The sequence below is a fragment of the Canis lupus genome, chromosome 12, assembly GCF_048164855.1.
Source record: "Canis lupus baileyi chromosome 12, mCanLup2.hap1, whole genome shotgun sequence".
In the NCBI taxonomy this organism is placed as follows: Eukaryota; Metazoa; Chordata; class Mammalia; order Carnivora; family Canidae; genus Canis; species Canis lupus.
Genome location: NC_132849.1, coordinates 7,700,918 through 7,722,606, shown reverse-complemented (window position 1 = coordinate 7,722,606; position 21,689 = coordinate 7,700,918). Strand labels below are relative to the sequence as shown.

At 39.3% G+C, this 21,689-nt stretch overlaps 1 protein-coding gene across 33 annotated transcripts in view; it reads left to right on the top strand.

Moving 5' to 3' along the window:
- PDE4DIP (phosphodiesterase 4D interacting protein) overlaps positions 1–21,689 on the top strand; it is a 223,239-nt gene that overhangs the window by 126,090 nt on the left and 75,460 nt on the right. For 5 of the 33 annotated variants that reach the window (XM_072769554.1, XM_072769551.1, XM_072769549.1 and 2 more), the window contains exon 1: positions 12,943–14,477. The exons of 26 other annotated variants lie outside the window; for them this stretch is intronic. In XM_072769554.1, coding sequence (XP_072625655.1) covers positions 13,356–14,477 — 1,122 coding nt within the window. In that variant the 5' untranslated portion in view covers positions 12,943–13,355. Of the gene's footprint in view, positions 1–12,942; positions 14,478–17,518; positions 18,282–21,689 lie in introns of those variants that run through there. 2 more of the 33 variants (XM_072769548.1, XM_072769535.1) reach the window with 2 other exon arrangements.

Here is a 21,689-nt window from a genome sequence, read left to right as displayed (position 1 = left end):
TTGTCTCTCCCCTCTGTCTAGTCATGTGTGGCAACTCTTGCTGTGACACCTGTAGCCTTTGCTGTGGGCATCATCCTTGTCTGCCAATAGTAGCAGCATCTTATTCCCACTGTATTATCCTCAACCTTTGTCTGCCATGCCACCTCTTACCACAGAAGTCACACCCCCATAATGTGGAAGGCACAAGTTCCTTTTCTAAGCTCTGGGCCTGGTCTGCAGAGGTCTAAGAATTCCCTCATCTCCAGCAAAGCCATCCCTAGAGTTCTGGTAACTGATTCCTTTCCTCTACCTTCCCTGACCCCTCACAACTGAGAATACCACACGCCTTACACGTGTAAGTTTGAGTTGTCCGAGTGAAAACGCTCCTCTTATTCCATTTCCCATAGAGCAGGACTTCTCATGTGATCTCAGTCTGAAAGTCTGGACTGGGTATAATCTCTAGGTACAGGAGGCTTCAATTCAAAGCCTTCTATCCCTTAAATAAGACAGACCGTTTTGATCAAGATTATTTGATTTAGTTGATTTTACTATTCCTCAAGCTGTTTTCCTTTTCCATTCCACCAAAATATTGTACAGCATTCATTTTAGCTGTACTTACACAATACTTGGAACTTCTGTCATATAATTGCCTCCATAGAGCAACAACAACAAAAGCCATAAACTTGACATGCCACCAGTTGACATCACTCCAATCCTCTGTGTCCATTCAGACTGAGAATATATTGTTGTGGTCAGAGTACTCAGGAGCTTTTTGATATAGCTGCCATGGTGAAGCAACATGTCCACATCTTTTTTAGTAAAAAGAATCTAATAAAGTGAAGTTTACAAAGCATTTTTCTCTTCTGTGAGTGTATTCAGAAATTTGCAGATGAAAGTCCTGCACTCTGAAAAGCTGGTGATAGTTCTAGTTATTGATAATATTCTCTTCTACAGGATAGTAGAACTTTATTTCAAAGAACCTTTTAAATGAAACCAGACCTAGAAGGTGTAAAAGGCATGGGAAAATGATATACTTGCAAAGGAAAGTCTGGAAGAATTCTTGTTTTATTTCATTTTTCTATTCTCCAGTTTTTCCCTGGTAGAATATTTATTAACATGTAATTTCACTGTGGTTGCCTTAAAAAATGAAACAGGACAACAGAATTAGGGTGAGAGAGATTAAGTAATCAAGACCTTCTTGCCCACACAAAACAGCACACCCTCAAGCCATTGCATTTATGCCTTGTTTGGAACCTAATGTAAATAGCATTGCATGCAGTGAGGCATATTTCTTAAAATAGCAAACATTCCAGCGTTACCATGGAGAGATCTGACATGGAAGTTAAGGCAAAAACACATGCTAAATGCTCATGGCAGAGACAAAAACCTTGCAGGGATTTATGGCTCAGGCAGCTCCAGTCAATTTCATATTAAGGGGATCTTTTTCAAAGCAGCTTTTCAGTATCCTCTTCTTATGGCTGATGAATGTTGAAGGTGGAGACTCATTTATAAATCCTCATTCAACATCACTGTGTCCCAGATATAACCTCTGTTGGTAACATGTCTCAGAAAAAAGCCTTATCATCTAAGGCAATCATAATCCTGATCCTTTAAAGCATCAAAGGAAGTGGAAAAATAAGGGATTTCATTATGGCTTCATGAAAAGTATTTATTGAACATTTATAATGCACAAAGTACTGGAACATGAAGGAAGAAGAATATATTTTTTTAATAAGAGATGAAAAGGAAAGGCATTGATTTATTCATTGAATCATTCAATGATTATTTATTGATATCTAGAAATGTACTGTTCAAAGTACCTCAAAAGAAACAATAGAATAGATCAATGAAACCAGGAGCTGGTTCTTTGAAAAGGTAAGTAAAATTGATAAACATTTAGACAGACTCATAAAAAAAAAAAGAAAAGAAAAGAAAAAAAAGAAGACAGAGAGCAAGAACAGGAGTGGGGGGAGGGAGAGGAAGAGAAAGACAGAGGACTCAAATAAAATCAGAGGAGAAGAAGGGAAGTAACAACTGACACCACAGAAATACAAAGGATTATAAGAAAATATTATGAAGAATGTATGCCAACAAATTGGACAACCTAGAAGAAATGGATAGATTCCTAGAAACATATCACCTTCCAAAACTGAATCAGGAAGAAATAGAAAATTTGAACAGATTAATTACTAGCAATGAAATTGAATCAGCAATAAAAACCAAACCAACCAACAAACAAAAACGCAGGGCCAGATGGATTCTACTGGACAATAAAGAAGAGTTAATACCTATTCTCAAACTATCTCAAAATATAGAAAAGGAAGGAAATCTTCCATTCATTCTGTGAGGCCAGCATTACCCTAATACCAAAACTAGATAAAGACACTACAAAAGAAAGAAGACTGTAGGCCAATATCTCTGATGAACATAGATGCAGAAATTTTTTACAAAACATTAGCAAACTGAATCCAACAATATATTAAAAAAAATCACTCACCACCATCAAATGGAATTTATTCCAGGATGTAAGAGTGGTTTAATATTTGCAAATCAATGTGATATATCACAGTAACAATAAAAAGGATTAAAAACCATATGATCATCTTAATAGATATAGAAAAAACATTTGACAAAGTATATCCATTTATTTTTATTTTTTTAAAGATTTAGATTTTTATTTATTTATTCATGAGATACACAGAGAGACAGAGAGAGAGAGAGAGAGGCAGAAACACAGGCAGTGGCCGAAACAGGCTCCACGCAGGGAGCCTGATGTGGAACTCGATCCTGGGACTCCAGGATCATATCTTGGGCGGAAGGCAGGCACTAAAACTGCTGAGCCATCTAGGCATCCCAGTATATCCATTTATGATAAAAACTCTCAACAAAGTAGGTTTAGAGGGAATATAACTCACATAATAAAGGCATATGAAAACCCCACAGCTAACATAATCAGTGGTGAAAAACTGAGAGCTTTCCCACTAAGGTCAGGAACAAGACAAGGATGTCCACTCTCAGCACTTCTATTCGACATAGTATTGGAAATCCTAGCCAAGACAAGAAAAAGAAATAAAATGCATCCACATTGGTAAGGAAGAAGTAAAACTTTGACTATTTGCAAGTGACAAAATAATATATATAGAAAACCCTAAAGATTCCACCAGAAAAACTATTAGAACTGATAAATCAGTAAGGTCAGAGAATAAAAAATTAACATAGAAATCTGCTACATTTCTATACACTAATAATGAAGTAGCAGAAAGAGAAATTAAGAAAACAATCCTATTTATAATTGCACCAAAAATAATAAAATACCAAGAAATAAGTTTAACCAAGGAGGTGAAAGCACTGTACTCCAAGAACTGTAAAACATTGATGAAGGAAATTGAAGACACAAATGGAAAGATATTCCATGCTCATGGATTGGAAGAACCAACATTGTTAAAATACCCATACTACCCAATGCAATCTACACATTTCATGCAGTGTCTATCAAAATACCAATATTTTTTTCACAGAGCTAGAACAAATAATCTTAAATTTTGTTTGGAATCACAAAAGACCCTGAATAGCCAAAGCAGACTTAAAAAAAAAAAAAAAAAAAAGCTAGAAGTATCACGATTCCAGATTTCAAGATATACTACAAAGTTACAGTGATCAAAATGGTATGGTGCTTCCATTTGCTTCAACATGGATAGAACTGGAGGGTATTTATGCTGAGTGAAGTAAGTCAATTGGTGAAGAACAAACATTATATGGTTTCATTCATTTGGGGAATATAAACAATAGTGAAGGGATTAAAGGTGAAAGGAGAGAAAATGAGTGGGAAAAATCAGAGAGAGTGACAAAACATGAGAGATACCTAACCCTGGGAAACGAACAAGGGGTGATGGAAAGGGAGGTGGGCGGGGGTTGGGGTGACTGGGTGACAGGCACTGAGGGGGGCACTTGATGGGATGAGCACTGGGTGATATGCTATATGTTGGCAAATCGAACTCCAATAAAAAACTATACAAAAAAAAAAAAAAACCCAAACAGTATGGTGCTGGCACAAAAATAGACAACTAGGTCAATGGAACAGAATAGAGAGCCCAAATAATCTATGACAAAGTAGGCAAGAATATACAGTGGTGAAAAGACAATGTCTTCACTAAATGATGCTAGGAAAAGTGGACAGCTACGTGCAAAGGAATGAAACTGAACCACTTTATTACACTATACACAAAAATAAACATGAAATGGATTAAAGACTTAAATGTGACACTCGAAATCTAAAAGTCCTAGAAGACAACATAGGAAGTCATCTCTTTGACATTGGTCTTAGAAACATTGTCCTAGATATGTCTCCTTAGGCAAGGGAAACAAATGCAAAATTAAATCATTGGGACTATACCAAAATAAAAGGCTGTTGCACAATAAAAGAAACCATCAACAAAACATCAACCTACTGAATGGGAGAAGATATATGCAAACAATATATTTAATAAGGCATTAATATCTAAAATATGTAAGGATCTTATGCAACTCAACATTAAATCCCCAAATAATTCAACTAAAAAATGGACAGAAGACCTGAATAGAGATTTTTCCAAAAACAGACATATGGCCAACAGATTCATGAAAAGGTGCCAACATTCAGGGAAATGCAAATCAAAACCCAATCAGATATCACCTAACACTTGTCAGTATGTCTAACATCAAAAATACAATAAATAACAAGGATTGGTGAGCAAGGATGTGGAGATAATAAAGGAACCCTTGTGTGTTGTTGGTAGGAATGCAAGCTGGTGCAGCCACTGTGGAAAACAGAATGGAGGCTCCTTGAAAAATTAAAAATAGAATTACCATATGACCCAGTAATTCCATTTACTGGAAAATCCCAAATACTGGGTATTTCCCCAAAGGAAATAAAACACTAATTTGAAAAGATAAATCACCTCTTTGTTTATGGTAGCATTATTTACACCAGTCCAGATATGGAAGCAGCCCATGTGTCCATCAATAGATGAATGGGTAAAGAAGATGCAGTATATATACACAATGGAATATTACTCAGCCATAAAATGAATAAAATCTTGCCATGCAACAACATAGATGGACCTGGAGCATTTTATACTACATGAAATAAGCCAGGTAAAGACAAATACCATATGATTTCATATATATATATATATAATCTCAAAAATTAAAAAAAAAAAACAGAAAGAGACTCACAAATACCTGTACAACCAAAGTAAGGGAGGTGAGAGGATGGCAAAATAGGTGAAGGGAATTAAGAAGTACAAATTTCCAGTTATAAATAAATCACAGAGGTGAAAAGTGTGGCATAAGGATAGTTGATAATATTACAATAATGTTATATGGGGATAGATGGTGAGTACACTTAGCATTGTGAACACTGAGTAATGTATAGAATTGTTGAATCACTATGTTATATACCTGGAACTAATCTAATATTACATGTCAACTATATTTCAATAATAAATATTTTAAAAATACTTAAAAGAGGAAAAGCAAGAGCCCTTCCCCTTAAGGAACTTGCATCTTATAAGAGTGATAGATAAATAATCAAGTAATCAAACAAATAACTAACTGAAATTGTAATAAGTTCTTTGAAGAAAACAAAGAGCAGGGATTAGCCATCTTTTCTCTAAAAGGCCAGATGGTAAATAATTTAGACCTTGCAGGCCATAAGGTTTCTGCTATTGTAGCACAAAAATAGCCATATACAATACAAAACTGAGTTGGCATATATGTTCCAACAAAACTTTAGTTACAAAGACAGGTGGGGGACAAACTTAGCCCACAGTTCATAGTTTGCTGACCCCCAATAGAGAATTAGGAGGAACAAGAAGGGGTATCATAGGTAAGGGGAAGATGGTAATTTTGAGATGTCTCTGACATAGCATATGCAGATACAAATAGGTAGTTGGCTACTTCAGAGTGTAACTCAGAGGAAATTCTGGGATAAAAATGAGAAAGGATTAGATGATCTTGAAAGAAGATAAAAATAGGGAGGTGAAAAGGGTCTAGGGCTGGGCCTCAGTGAATACCTACAAAAGGTTTGCTGTGGGTTATGACTCTTAGTTCACAAAGTCAGTTATGCAGGAAGTACCACCTTTCTTTCTTTTAATCAAATTTTGATTAAATTACTTTTAATTATATCAATTTAATATGACCCTGAGTCCCTATCCTAATCAGGCTAGTGGGAAATTCAGTTTTATCCATTTGGTACATATATTCCTGCCTGCTTTCTCAGTTATGTGATCGTGACAGTTTTATCAGGTGCCATCAAGCGATTAACCTTACCATCAGTCCACCTCTGAAGTATCCCTGCTCGAATAAGCATCGTTCTGCCAACTCTGACAGCTTGCTATACTTGCTATGGATTCTTTTATGAGCCAGAACCCCTTTAGATAGAGTCCAGCCTTTCCAGGTCACCCATTGCCTAATTTGCGCAGGTCTTGCTGCTTTCTTGGGGCACTAATATGGAATGGAGGTATGTCCTTGTTACTCTCTGATCCCCAGTCTCTTTCTGATCTGGGTGAAATTTCACCCCCTCTTTCTCTGTTGACCTCAACGACATTTCTCTTGCCTCTCTTCCCACTGGGACACCTGGTTTAATCTTCTCACTTGGTTTAGAATTTTATTAAAGTCAGGAAATGCATTTGACCTCAGCCGCTGCTCTTTGCTCTGCAAAAATTCCTAAATTAAGGTAATTAATGCTAAGGGCCTGATAATCAGATTAGCAAAGAGGGAAGTAGGGCATACAGGTCATAATGCAGTTTACATCCTGTCACCATATGATTAGGAAAGGAGTATAAGATATAGCTGACAAGCAGATTAGGATCTTTCTGTAGAGATACTGAAATCCCAAGCTGAGAGTTTTTGACTTCATCCTATAGGTAGTGGACAACGAGGGATCTTTACTATGAATGTTCTGGAAATAGTATGGAGGATGATTAAAGGGGTAAGCGTCTAAGTTTATGTGACATGTTTCAGGTTTTACATTTTAAGAACCTGAAATAGAAAATTTAGTTAAAATGTGAAGCAACATTTCTGAACATGCTAGATATTTTCAGGAAAAAAAATCCCAATTTAGTGTTTAGCTTGATAGGGAAGGATTCTCAGGAATTAAAGGTAACAGCTCTGAAGTTTACAAGTCTACTCAGTTACAGAAAATGATATGCCTGACCTTATCTCTCCTGCTGTTCTCTCTTTAGCTTTTGACAATTAGCAAAGAATGTCCTTCATTCTCGAAACTCTGGTCCTTATTATCTCACTTGTGCTTTGTTTGCAGAAGAGCCCCATTTAATTTTTTTCTACTTAGTCTTCTCAGTCATCTAAACTCAACTTGTTCTGAATCAAATTTCATTATCTTTTTGCAAATGGACTCAACTCTCACATCTCTGTTCATTTAGACCAGGTTTTCTACCAGTTTTTGAGACCAAAAACTTAATTTTATCTTTCATCCTATCTTTTCCTTCATCCTCTCAATGGGTAGGTCATCAAGTCCTGCTGTTCATTCCTTCAAAATGATTCTCATATTTACCACTTTCTATTTCTATACCAGACTTTTTTTTTTTTATACTACATGTGAATAACTACATGTGGCTTTTTAGCAGATCTTCCTATAACCATCCGCAAATCTCTCCCTGAAATTCCAATCCATCCTGTTGCCTGGCTAATCTTTTTAAGATGAAGTTTTCACCATGCCATTCTTTGTTCAAGTCCATAACATTAAATCCAAATTCTTTGGCCCTTGCTAAACATTAAGTTCTAGTTGCCAAGGCTTCCATAGCACCACAGCATAGTATCTGGCTTACAGTTGGCTCCTCACACATGTTCTTTGAATGAGCAATTATTATACAGGATAAATTGTATAAAGTCAGATGAACGAGGGCATTCAGATGACCCTTGAGGGCATCTGTATTCAGGTTAGCACTGTGTCCAGCCACTTCTAAGATTATTGACGATGGCCCCCGCTTTTTTTCTGGAGTCCTGATCTTTGTTTCCAACATCCTAAGACCTATCTCAAGTGCCACTTATGTCCCCTTCAACTATATCAGCCCATACCAATCTCAATTTTTTCTGGACTCACATTGAATTTGCCAGTACTATTTCATTTGACAACCAACTGTACTAATTTTAGTGTGCACGTTTCCTCCCCTTTGACTAAACTGAAAGCTCAATGAAGACAGAGAAAAGATACTGAGTGTGTGCAAATTCTTGCTCATTAGTTGGTTGACTTACTATATACTTTAAAGTTTACTTGGGGCACCTGGGTGGCTCAGTTGGTTAAGCGTCTGACTCTGGATTTTGGCTCAGGTCATGATCTTGGGTCCTGGGATGGAGCCTAGTGTGAGGCTCCTCGCTCAGCAGGGAGTCGGCTTGTCTCTGTCTCGTTCTCTCTCTGCCCCTCCCCCCACACTTGTGCACATGTGCCCTCCCTCTCTCTCTCTGAAATAAATCTTTAAAAAAAATTCACTTAAACAGCTATGGGTATTTAATAACTTTACTTGAAAGACTCTATTATTTCAAGATGGATTCTATTGATGACCATATTGCAATTTATAGTTGAACTGGAAATCTGGTTTTAAAACAAGTCTTTCAAAATACTATATTATTAATTAATACAAAGTATGATTGCTTCTGGCTTCTTAAAGGTTCCAATCATCACAGGGTGGTCATGCACATGCCTGTGTTTCCATAAAACCTAACTGGTTTTACTTTGATATTCTTGCATTTCCTCATCTACCTTAGCTTCTCTGCCAGAATCACTTTTTTTTTTTTTTTTTTTGGCATAGTTTTTAGTAATTAGAACAGCTATTTCCAATGTCATAACTAGGGCAATGAAACCTAACACAACTGTTTAGGACATGGGGATTTTCCATCTCTCTGATTCTCTTGGAAACGCCTTATCAGCCCAGAATTAGGTCTGAGAAACGCTACACGTAGGGTTTACAAAAGTGGCATGGTTCTAAGACATACCTCTCAGGCTCCAAAATCTAGAGGTCAAAATAGAGATAGTGCAAAAGATCTCTACCATAATACTACTTAGGAATTTTGATTCAAATGAGAATATACTTTTCGAAATCAACAATTTGTAAGTAATTCTTCATTGGTGGGTTTTTCCATTTATCTGCAGAACTTCTGATCTTTTGACTGAGATTTCCCTGAATACAGTTTAGGATAGTTCTAGTTCAGTGGTTTTTCAGCAGCAGCAGCATGACCTAGGAATTTGTTAGGAATGCAAATTCTTGGGCCCTACCCCAAGTGAACTGAATCAGAAACTCTAAGAGGTAGGTCCCAGCAATCTGTTGTATCCAGCCCTCGAGGGAATTCTGATGCATGCCAAGGGTTGAAACTATTGTTCAAACTCAATATGTTTACTTTGTAGGAAATTAAAGGCCAGATAAAAATTATTTAACTAGCACATATAGCTAATAAGTGCTGTTTATGCATTGACCAATGCATTTTGAGGGCAAACTGCTAATATATAAAATTAATAATTTAATTTATTACAGCTTATCATAATATGAAACCTGTTCTCTGTCAAATTTTACTTTATTATGTAATTTGATATGTTTTAGAAGTAATTATCCTATTCTAAATCATCTCAGGAGCCCCAAGTCTCACCTTAGCAGCATTGCCTTGCTTCAATCATATGTGTGTTGTGCATAGGAATATAAAATATTTTTCAAAGCTCCTCATATGGATAGGAACTATAAAATTTTGAATTTGCACAAGATGGGCTTTTTTTAATTTTAATTTTATGATAGTCACAGAGAGAGAGAAAGAGGCACAGACACAGGCAGAGGGAGAAGCAGGCTCCATGCACCGGGAGCCCGATGTGGGATTCGATCCCAGGTCTCCAGGATCGTGCCCTGGGCCAAAGGCAGGCGTCAAACAGCTGCACCACCCAGGGATCCCAAGATGGGCTTTTTATAGAATCTTTTCTAAGCCTTATTTTATCTTCCCAATTTAAAAAAAAATAAATTTTATTTATTTATTTGAAAGAGAGAGGGAGCAGTGTAAAGAGCAGAGGGAGAAGCAGACTCCCTGCTGAGCAGGGAGCCCAACGTGGAGCTCCATCCCTGGACCCCCAGTATCATGACCTGAGCTGAAAGCAGATGCTTAATCGACTGAGCCATCCAGGCACCCAATTTTACTTCCTTCTCCACAGGTAGCCAGTGTTAACTAAATAGAAAATCTTGACCAAGGTGATATTATCACATGATTCTTCTAAGATTTTTTTTTAAGATTTATTTATTTATTAGAGGCAGAGAGAGAAGGAGAGAGTGCAGGGGTGGGGCAGAGGTGGGAGGCAGCTAACTTCCAGCTGAGCAGGGAGCCTAATGTGGGCTCCATCTCAGGACCTCAAGTCAGATGTTTAACTGACAGTGCCACCCAGGTGCCCCTGTGTTTTATTTTTTAATTTTTATGTTCAAGTTTTGTTATCTATACACCAGTGATCTTTTAAGTGGGATGAAATTGTTCTATAATACCAAATAATCATTTTAGGACTAGTTTAGTACTATATAGTTTACTATCCACTTCTAAATAATGGTTTTTAAATATATTTTCTAGGAGTGAAGAGAGTGCTATCTTCAAGCTTTTTTTGATTTTTGAGTGATTTATTCCTATGTGTTGTTGGAAGCCTAGATATGTATAGCTCTTTCTTATGGTGATCTTTACTTATATATAGCAAACCTATTCTTCAATGATAAACTGCCTTTTCTCCACTTATACTGGTTTACATTTCTACACCCAGCTACTTATATATTGTCATTAAAGTTTAGAGACCATAAGTCAGATTCAAAATCTTATTAATAGAGAATAATACAAAGTATTATTTAATTGGCTCCTGAAAAGCATTGTTTCATTAATTACTTTATTTCATTAGCCTTCTCCTCATTAAGAAAATGTGATTTGCATTGATAACTGAAGATGAGGACTGGATTAATGTCTTAATGTCTTACTTTTATGGACCTTTGAGTTTTTTCAGTTCTTTAGAACTCTTTACTTCAGACAGGTTCAGCAGGATACAGTTCTGACAGGCAGTCTGTGAGTAGCTGAGTCCAGAAATTCCTTGCCTCTCTATAGATTACTACAGATTTCAAAGATTAATGTTTACTTTCTTTTGACTTTGAAGTTCATAAACTTAGAGACAGGCAAAAATACAGCTGTAGTGGGTTTTACTTGGAAGTCTATTTAACATTCTTGGTTTTAGGGCCAGAACATGCGTATTTAGGTGAAATAACATAAGCAAAGTTCTGTAGCCTCCCAAACCCAAAGATCAAACGATGGTTCTTCTCTCAGGATGGAGCTACTAAGATTTTGTTTTGGTGATTAAATAATCAATACAACCTTATGTGTGCAGAGACTCATAAATTTTTAAAATTATCTTAAAATATTCCATTATAATTTTGAAATAACAGTATTAGCTATTATTTAATGAGCCACTGTTAAAACACTTCTAAATCATCTCTTTTAATTCTCTGTTGGAAGTTTGGTGGTTTATTCTGAGTTCTTATTGAAGGCATTTTAATGTCTCCCTGCTTAAGAGTATGGGCTCTGTCTTAGAGATGAGGTTCAGAAATACTTAAGACTCTTGCTGGCCTTAACCTCTCCCAAGGTTAAGCCAGTGAAATTTAGCATTTTTGTAATTGGGAAATGTTCTGCTCTGGGGGACTCCAGGTGGTTGCTAGGGCTGTTTTCCTTCCTGCCTGGTATCTTCAAGCCTCTCAAGCCAAGGAGGGAATTCTTTGTTATAAATGGAAGACTCCTCCTCCTCAGAGCTCCAGCTTCCCCTCCCCTCACCCCCCACCCCCCACCCCCCACCCCCAAGCCCGCCACCCCCAAGCCCGCCACGGCAGTGTGCATTCTAAGTTCTATACCCAAGGGTGGGATGACAGCTCTATATTGTTGAATAACACAGGGTCCTAACTGAAGTCAGTGGAATGTCCAGCCCTAATTCTGCAGACACCAGTTCTCCCTGGCACTCTGTATTCTTGCTCAAAGCAGCTAGGTCTTTTGTTCTAAAGTTTGTATACTCTCCCACCTGAACCTGAAAGAATTGGGTGATGGTAATCTGCTCTCAGGTGTCTACATTCTTGAAAAACCCCATTTCCTCTTATTTTAAAAATCTTGGTTAACCAGCTGCATTCACGTGGCATTTGCTGGACTCTCTCAGGCGACTGCTTTGTGTCCTCTCTCAATTTCTTTTCTAAAAAAGGGCAAATCGGCCAGCAGTGCTAAACCCAACCGCCCACCCCCAACGTTGCAAGAAGAGAAACACTTGTCCTCTTTTGTAGATACGCCATTAGTCATAGGAAAGGTCGAACGGACGCCCTAACTGCCACCTCTGGTTTCTCAGCCCTGTCTCCCCGCCCGCCGCTGCAGCCCCAAGGGCCATTAAATCCCGGCACTGCCAGGGTAGGGGGAAGAGGTGGGGCTGCGGGCGGGAGGGAGGCGCCGCGCAGCGGTACCTAGTGGCGCTGCCCGGCTGCTCCTTCCAGAGGACGTGGCACTACCCGTGGAGAGCGAGGGAGGGGACTCAGCTTTCTCCTCCCCTGCAGTTCCTCGGGTCATCCTACTAGGGCGGGAGGGAGGACCCATGAGGGAACTGGTGCGCTGGTTCGGTGAAGTCTTAGCAGATGAAAGCAACCTGGCAGTGGCCAGCGCCCGTCCTGCTGCCCGCCGATACCCACAGGGAGCCAGGTCTCGGTTCCTACGCGAGGAGCTGCGAGCCTATTTAGTGCAAGGCAGGGGCAGAGTGGGTGTGTGCGTGTGTGTGTGCGCGCGCGCGCGCGCAAGGGAGGGGCAGGGTGGGGGTGCGTGTGTGTGCATGTGTGTGCGCGCGCACCCGCCATTGCACATGCGCAGCGCCGGGAGCGGCCCGCCGGACTACAGCTCCCAGAGGAACCCGCGGCTGCCCGCAGGCGCCGAGCCGCTGGCGCCATCTTGAAATCTGATCCTTGTTCTGCGAGTCTTTGCGTCAGCAGCGAGCTGCTGCCCGTGTCCTGCGAACCCAGGCTGCTGAACGGGAGGACGTTGGGGACGCGGCGGCTGGCGGGAGAGACAGCTGGACGGGACATGGCAGGTTGCGAGCGCGGCCTGCGCGGCTGTCACTTAGCATCCCCCTGAGGAGTGCCTACGCCCGCCCCCTTCCCGCGGGGCGGGGCTGCCCGCTCTGGTACCCAGAGCCCGAGCGCGGGTGGCGGAGGTGCGCCCCTGCGGAGTGGGAACCCCACCAGATTGTGCCATGCCGGCCGGAGGCCACCGGGGCGGCAGACGGAGCGCGGCCGAGCGCCAGTGATCGAACACCAGGCAGCCGCCGCCTCAGGGAGGCTCGGCCAGCTCGAGGAGGGAAGATGAAGGAGAGCTGCAGGATCTGTGCCCGGGAGCTGTGTGGGAACCAGCGGCGCTGGATCTTCCACACGGCATCTAAACTCAACCTCCAGGTTCTGCTCTCGCACGTCCTGGGCAAGGATGTGCCCCGCGATGGCAAAGCCGAGTTTGCTTGCAGCAAATGTGCTTTCATGCTTGATCGGATCTATAGATTCGACACCGTTATTGCACGGATCGAAGCTCTTTCTATCGAGCGTTTGCAAAAGCTGCTGCTGGAGAAGGACCGCCTCAAGTTCTGCATTGCTAGCATGTATCGGAAGAATAACGAGGACTCTGGCACGGAAACCAAGGCGGGGAATGGGACCGTTGACATTTCCGGCTTACCCGACGTAAGATACTCTGCACTGCTCCAGGAGGACTTTGCCTATTCAGGGTTTGAGTGTTGGGTAGAAAACGAGGATCAGATTCAGGAGCTACACAGCTGCCATACTTCGGAAGGTCCTGGAAACCGACCCAGGAGATGCCGTGGTTGTGCAGCCTTGCGGGTTGCTGATTCTGACTATGAAGCCATTTGTAAGGTGCCCCGAAAGGTGGCCAGAAGTATCTCGTGTGCTCCTTCTAGGTGGTCCACCAGCATTTGCACTGAAGAACCAGCATTGTCTGAGGTTGGGCCACCGGATTTACCAAGTACAAAGGTACCCCCAGATGGAGAGAGCATGGAGGAAGGGACACCCGGATCCTCTGTGGAATCTTTGGATGCAAGTGTCCAGGCTAGTCCTCCACAACAAAAGGATGAGGAAACGGAGAGAAGTGCAAAGGAACTTGCAAAGTGTGACTGTTGTTCAGATGAACAGGCTCCACAGCATGTGTGTAACCACAAGCTAGAGCTAGCTCTTAACATGATTAAAGGTCTTGATTATAAGCCCATCCAGAGTCCCCGAGGGAGCAAGCTTCCTATTCCAGTGAAATCCAGCCCACCTGGAGCCAGGCCTGGCCATATCATGACAGATGGAGTTAGTTCTGGTCTCCTCAACAGGTCTTTGAAACCCCTTTACAAGATACCTGTGAATTATCCCTTGGAGCTTTCAGACCTGCAGGAGCTGTGGGATGATCTTTGTGAAGATTATTTGCCACTTCGGGTCCAGGTATACAAAATGGCTACACAGTGCCTTTCTGATTAGTTAGCAGGCCTCAGGCTTCACATGATTTCTGCCTGTCTAGGTGAAGGTTAATATTCTACACTTGAAAAAACGTGAGCCCATTTTTGCACCTTTGTGTCTCATTTTAGTAAATGTGAATCACACTCAAATAGGCTTTTTATGTCTTTCTTGCAACGTTATCTATTGGCCTCCCTGTCAGTTGTCAAAATCATGGAGCTTTTAAGACAAAAAGATTTTTGATTGACTCTCACCCTATAAAAAGACATTTAATCTTATATCTGGCACTGGAACTCTTTCCTCTTACCTCTTACCTCTTACCTCTTTCCTCAGTTTTCCTCTTACCTCAGTTTCCTCTTACCTCTTCTTTTTTTTTTTTTTTTTTTGCTTTGTTTTCATTTTTACATTTATAGATGTTTTCTCCATTCCGTGAGAGAGTTCTAGGGTTAGTTCTTCCTAGAGCATCAAGGGTTTCATCCCAAAGTTGCGTCTCCAATTGATTAGGGCATAGGTTAAAGGTGTGGGGAAAACCTATTAATCCACCAAAGTATTGTACTATCTGGGCAATATTTATAATAAGTCATTTGAGAACTAATGATTACTTGTTCATAAGAGAAACTGGGAATTCAGGTGTTGTCATTTAAGATGCTAAGGCAAAAACTGTTCAGGTTGCCTTCTGAGCTGTATTAAGAGGATGTTAGACATTAAGAAAGATTTCCTCCATTATTGGATGTTAGGAGTTCCATCCATTATACTCTTGAATTTCTTCGTGACTAGAAGATGGCAGTTAATCCTAATTTGAGCTATTTCTTTCTGCCCAGCTGATTTCATACCAGCCTTTTAAATTCATCTATACATAGGGAACCTGACAGATGCTATTTTGTTCCTGCAGCAACAATGAATGCTAAGTTCAAGTAACTTTGTGAAACATCTGGCATGTTCTACTTGGTATATAGATTATTTAGTGATACCATTACAAAGGTGGACAATCTAGAAGACATTTTTGGAAAGCATGCAACTATTCAGCGTCATCCCAGAAATTCAGGGCTTGATAAACAAATGAAATTGTTGTCATTTGAAGTTTTTGAAAAGTAGTTCTAATATATATAAAATTTGCATCACAATAGAACTTAGCAGAAAAATGGGAGAAATGTTTTTAAATTTACATAAAACTGTCAGAAACATATGAAGTGTTACGGAAAAAGAAAAATATCAAAGAGTTTTAAATGTGTTTTCATTTGTATAAAATGGTTAGAATGCCTAATGCTCTGTACTACTTTTCTTTTGCTTCCTTTTCTTTCAGTGGAACTTCACAGCTGAACTTGGGTATTAAAGTATTTCTGCAACCAGACATAGATGTCACAAATTAAATTTGATGTTCTCATATTAGGATCTACAAAACAGGGTAGATGGCAAATAAACCCTTTCCCCCCTCAAATATGGCCAATATGGTAGAAAGGTAGTAAAGAAAACTAGATTACAGGCAAAATGAGTTTTTTCTCTACTTTTAATGAAAGATGCTATCATTTGGTACCTGGATTCAACAAATTTTGGGGTTGGGAAGAATTTGAAGGACCATCTCATGTAGGCTTTCGATTTAGAGGTAAGGAAAGGTCATGGTTTAAATAACTTAGGCAGAGCCAAAGATCCTTAACTATTCTCAGCCAAAACCTTTTTATTCTGTATATGAAATCACGTTTCCTGATATACATTGAATTAAATAATACCTATTTTAAATAAAGGGGCTTCTTTCTGTAATCTAAGGATTCCAAAGAGATTCTTTAGGGATTCAGTGAAGAAAATTGTCATCGTAATGAGCACATTTAAACTATGGTAACTACCTTCAGGTCAGGTCTTCATTAAAATCACTTCATTAAATTTGGACATTGGAAAAAAATAGACCTCTAAAGCTGTAATGTATAATCTTTCTGCTGTCACTTGGCTTACATTCTTTACTGCTTGTAGAATAATAAAACATTGAGAGGAGAGGGAAAACATTCAGCTTGAAGAATAAAGGCATTTAATTGCTATGCCATTTTCTTCAATAATTAAGGATGTGGAAGGAAGCAGATTAAATTGGGCTCAGAGTGTAAATAAAATGTGTATTTGGGATATCTGGTCTGTTTAAGTCTGGTTGACTTTTAAGCTTCAGGCCTGGTGTGCTTTATGTCAGAACCAGAACTCACTGGGACAAAGGCAGACTGGTGTTCGTCTATTTCTCTGAACAAACGTGGAAAGAATAGAAATAAATGTAAATTAGTTTTGATAGTTCCGTTTTTAGTTTGTAGAAAGAATAAACTATGAAAGAAAAAATGTTTTCTTTAGTTAAATTCTACTAAAAATCTGAAAAGCTCCTTAAAGAGCAAGATTGTTCTGTAAGATCATTTTGATTCCTTTGTTTAATCCTCCACGTACCCATTCTATGCACTACATATCATCCGAGTTCCTTCTGATTGCTTTTATCCTTTCTCTTCTTTCTCATATTAAAAATAGCAACAGTGTAGTACTTCTGCTTTCTAATTTTCTGGCAATATGCAAATTGACTTATTTGCCTTCCACAGAATTTATGCCTGAAAACCCAAGGTAGTTTAAGTACGTAAAGAAAGATATTGATGCCTTATTCTATAAGCTGATAATTTTCTCCTTTATTGTGTGGCCATGAACTAGAAAAGTGATGATAAGAGGGGTGTGGTCACTTAGTAAACATTAGTTCAGCCCTGACTCGTGCAGTTTCCTTTTCTATCTAAATTCAGAGAGCCGAGATCTTTGCTCTAAGCCTTGCAATGCCAAGGTCTGCCCCTGTGTGACTATGGAAAATTTATCCCTCTCACAATTTAGCTACATAACCTAGATCAGGCCTTTTGGAAGGTGTAGGCATTAGATGCTACTCAAAGATTAGGCCTTTAATTTTATGCTAGTTGGTAGCTCTTTTGTATCTCCCGTTATTAAAAATGGGATAGAAAACCACAGCAGTTCCAGATCTTTTTTTTCTTTCTTTCCTTTTTCTTTTCTTTTTTTATTTATGATAGGCACACAGTGAGAGAGAGAGGCAGAGACACAGGCAGAGGGAAAAGCAGGCTCCATGCACCAGGAGCCCGACGTGGGATTCGATCCCGGGTCTCCAGGATCGTGCCCTGGGCCAAAGGCAGGCGCCAAACTGCTGCGCCACCCAGGGATCCCAGTTCCAGGTCTAAGACTTGTTATTGTGAGGACTGGGAAGTGCCAAGAAAAACACTTGTCAACCCAGAAGGATCTAAATAACTGCTTTTTTAGCCTAAAGGTCTTGTATTATGCAACATCAGGCCTGGAAGCAATTCTCTTTTCGGCTACTGGAAAACATTTGTCTTAAATGAGTCAAAAGCAGCTTAACTTAAAATTGCATTAGTATTATAACATGATTTTAGTGACTTGTAGTCTAGAAATTAGCATTGATTCAGCCAAATTGAGTATTACTGATTTCAGGCTTTATAAAATCGTCTTAGGAATGATTGGTTTATGTCTTGGTATTTCTCAAGAATTCATTATGAGCTCCTAACTCAGGACTTTACTGAGTGTTCTTTTGGCAGACGCTATGTGAAAGGACATTTTTCTGAGATGTTCAATAATAAAGTGTTAAAAACATCTTCTAGCCGTTCGGTCAGTATATTACATTTACAGAATTAGAGATTTCCTATGATCATTAATGCCAAAGATGGGTTCAGATTAGATCCAGATTCATTATGTACTATTCAGTGGCATTTTTTGACTTTAAAGTTGCTGTTGAAATGTCTATATTAAATATCTATCCATCTATCTATCTGGTCTTATTTCTAAAGAGCCACTGAAGGATTAGAGCATTGGATTGGAAATTAGGAGACAGACCTGATTTTATTTGCATTTGTTTCTGTTCTTCCTCTCTTTTTAAACAAACTTTTGGTCCCTACAATATTCCAGGCATTATGGTAGGCAATGTGTTTATAGAGATGAAAAATACATTCCCAAATTCGGTGCATCTGGCTTAACTAGATCCTTTTTCTGATTTCCTCCCACAGTGCTTTACATATTATGGTACTTAACAGATGTTTTAACAGATGTAACTTTGGACATTCCTTATCTTCTCTTAAGTCTCCATTTCCTCCAGTGTACTCTGTCTGGGATGAGACCAGATGGTTAATTTATAGTTTCCTTCACAGCTCTGAAATTCTTTGATTTTTTTTTTTAATTTATTAATTTGAGAGAGAACACAAGCAAAGGGATAGGGGCAGAGGGAGAAGCAGACTTCCCATTGAGCCTGGAGTCAGATGTGGAACAGGATTCCAGGACCCCAGATCATGACCTGAGCTGAAGGCAGATGCTTAACTGACTGAGCCACCCAGGTGCCCTTGAGATTGTTTGATTTAAAGTGAATAAATAGAACCACCTTCCCTACCATTTTAAACTTGCAGCTATTTTCTTGAATTCTGCTTGTTTAAATTTGAAAAAAAATCTATAATATCATTGGAAAGGTGTTTTACCCTAAAAAACTGAGAAGCCAGGTTTTGTAGAAAATGTTTTATCATTAAATAAATGATGTAATTATTTACTTATCAGTTAGAATTGTTTTATCTGTTCGTATTGTGACATAATTCACAGTGCTTCAGGGATGCCTGGGTGGCTAAGCGGTTTAGCATCTGCTTTTGGCTCAGAAGGTGATCCAGGGATCCGGGATCAAGTCCCACATCGGGCTCCCTGTGAGGAGCCTGCTTCTCCCTCTGCCTATGTCTCTGCCTCTCTCTGTGCCTCTCATGAATAAATAAATAAATCTTAAAAAAAAAAAAAAATTCACAGTGCTTCAGGGCAAGCACGGCTCCCTGTTACACCCACAACAAATACCTCAATTTTTCTTGCTGCTTTTCTCTCCTTTCACAGCCCTCCAGGTCTGTTGACTCTCCTTTCAAAACCTATCCAAATATATCATTTCTCTCCCCATCCATTCTTACCGCTATAATCCTAGCCACTATTCTCTTTTACCTGCACTACTGAAGCAGTCCCCTGTGTGTCTCCCTGTTCTACTGCTGCCCCCCAGACCAGTCACCACAGAGCAGCTGTAGTGACCTTTTTGAAACATAAATACAATTGTGTTACTTTTCTGTTAAAAACACTGCAATCCAAGAGTGCCTGGACGGCTCAGTGGGTTAAGTGCCTTTGGCTCAGGTCGTGATCTCAGAGCCCCCTCTTTGGGCTCCTTGCTCAGCAGGGAGCCTGCTTCTTCTCCCTCTCCGGGCTGTTCCCCCTGCTTGTGCTCTCTGTCAAATAAATAAAATCTTAAAAAAAATAAAAATAAAAAACAGAAAAACAAAGTAAACCATCCTCATTTCAATGAGAATGAACTCCAGCTTCATTAACCCTGCGGTAGAAGCTCTGTATGACCTCGTCCCTGACTTTCTCTCCACCTCATCATGTATTACCTTCCTCTGTGCTCAGTACACTTTAGCACTGTGCTAGCCAGCAAGGCAGCCACTAACTTTATGCGGCTGTTGAGCACTTGAAATGTGGCTACTCTGAATTGAGATATGCTGTGTGTGTAAAGTACACCCCAAATTTCAGAGACTTAGTATGAAAGTCAAATACCTTGCTGATAATTTTTATATTTTTATATTGAATACATGTCTATGATGATTCTTTGGATATAATATAGTGGCTGAGATAAAATATTTTATTGAAATTGAGTTCATTTATTTTTACCTTTAGTCAGTGAAGTCATTACAAAAGTTTAAATTACCTACATGGCTCCCATTATACTTCTTTTGCAAAGTGCTACTCTAGCTTCTGCCTAGGTTTTCTGTGGGACTGGCTTTCTGTCCTGCAGGTCTCCATCTAACCAATTCAAAGTAACTGGTCAACCAACTTAGAGTAACTTTACCACTCTATAATGCTTTTCTGTTTTACAACAAAGGGCATGTCACTATCTGATATTTTATGTGTTTCCTTGTTCCTTCATTATATAACTCCTCATTCCCAGTTCCCGCAGTGCTTTACGTATTATGGTACTTAACAGATGTTTTTAAAAAACTGATGAATAGGGGCACCTGAGTGGCTCAGTGATTGAGCATCTGCCTTTGGTTTAGCTGTGATCCCCGGGTCCTGGGAAGGAGTCCCACACTGGGCTCCCCGCAGGGAGCCTGCTTCTCCCTCTTCCTATGTCTCTGTCCCTCTCTCTGTGTCTCTCATGGATAAATAAATTAAATATTTTTTTTAAATTGATAATATTGGAAGAATAAAAAACTTTTTTTTCTGAAATTTTTATACTTCCAGTCAGTTGCTGGCAGGAAGGGATTTGAGGTAAGCTCTAACTCCACTGCCTAGAAGGTGGTAGTCAGAATTTGAAAATGTGAGAGAAAAGGTAAATGAAAAGCAATTGCCTTTTTCTCTTCCTAATGGATTTATATTTTTCCTAATTGGAGTGGGTGTGGAGGCGGGGGGGGGGGGGTTCCAGTAGGAAGGGTCAGAGGAGAGGAAATGGATTTTAATGCCACAGTGAATTCCTACAGTTTTCTTTTAGTACCCTTATCTCATAATGCATATTAACTACAGTTCACTAAGTTAACCTTAACCTGATTTATTGCTATATTATATAAACAATGTGTTTTTTCCTCCTGAGTCTTTTTGATGAATGGATTTTCCTATAAAACATACCTCCTTCCCAGACCATTATGGATTTTGAAATTTATTTTTAATTTTTTGTACTCTTTATTTTGAAACCACTTCTAATTTATAGAGAAGTCACGAGAGAAATACAAAGAACTCCCAGATTCACAAATTGCTATCAAGATTCACTGGTTACTAATATTTTGCTACATTTGGTGTTTCACTCCCACTGTCTATATAGACACATCATTTTTTTTTAAATTCCTGAACCATCTGAGAGTTAGTTGCAGATAGTATGAGTCTTTATACTAAATAAGCATATTTCCTAAAGACAAGAACATCTCTTACATAAGTACAATATAATTACCAAATTTAGGAAATTTAGTATTGATAAAGTATTATAATGCATAGTCCATTTTCAAAATCTGCCCATTTTTCCAATAATATCATCAGGCATAGTTGAAATGTACCTTCCTCTCTTAGGGATGGTAGAGGTTTGATTTTTTTTTTTTTCTTTTTTAAAAAGACTTTATTTACTTATTCATGAGAGACACAGAGAGGCAGAGACCTAGGCAGAGGAAGAAGCAATTCGAT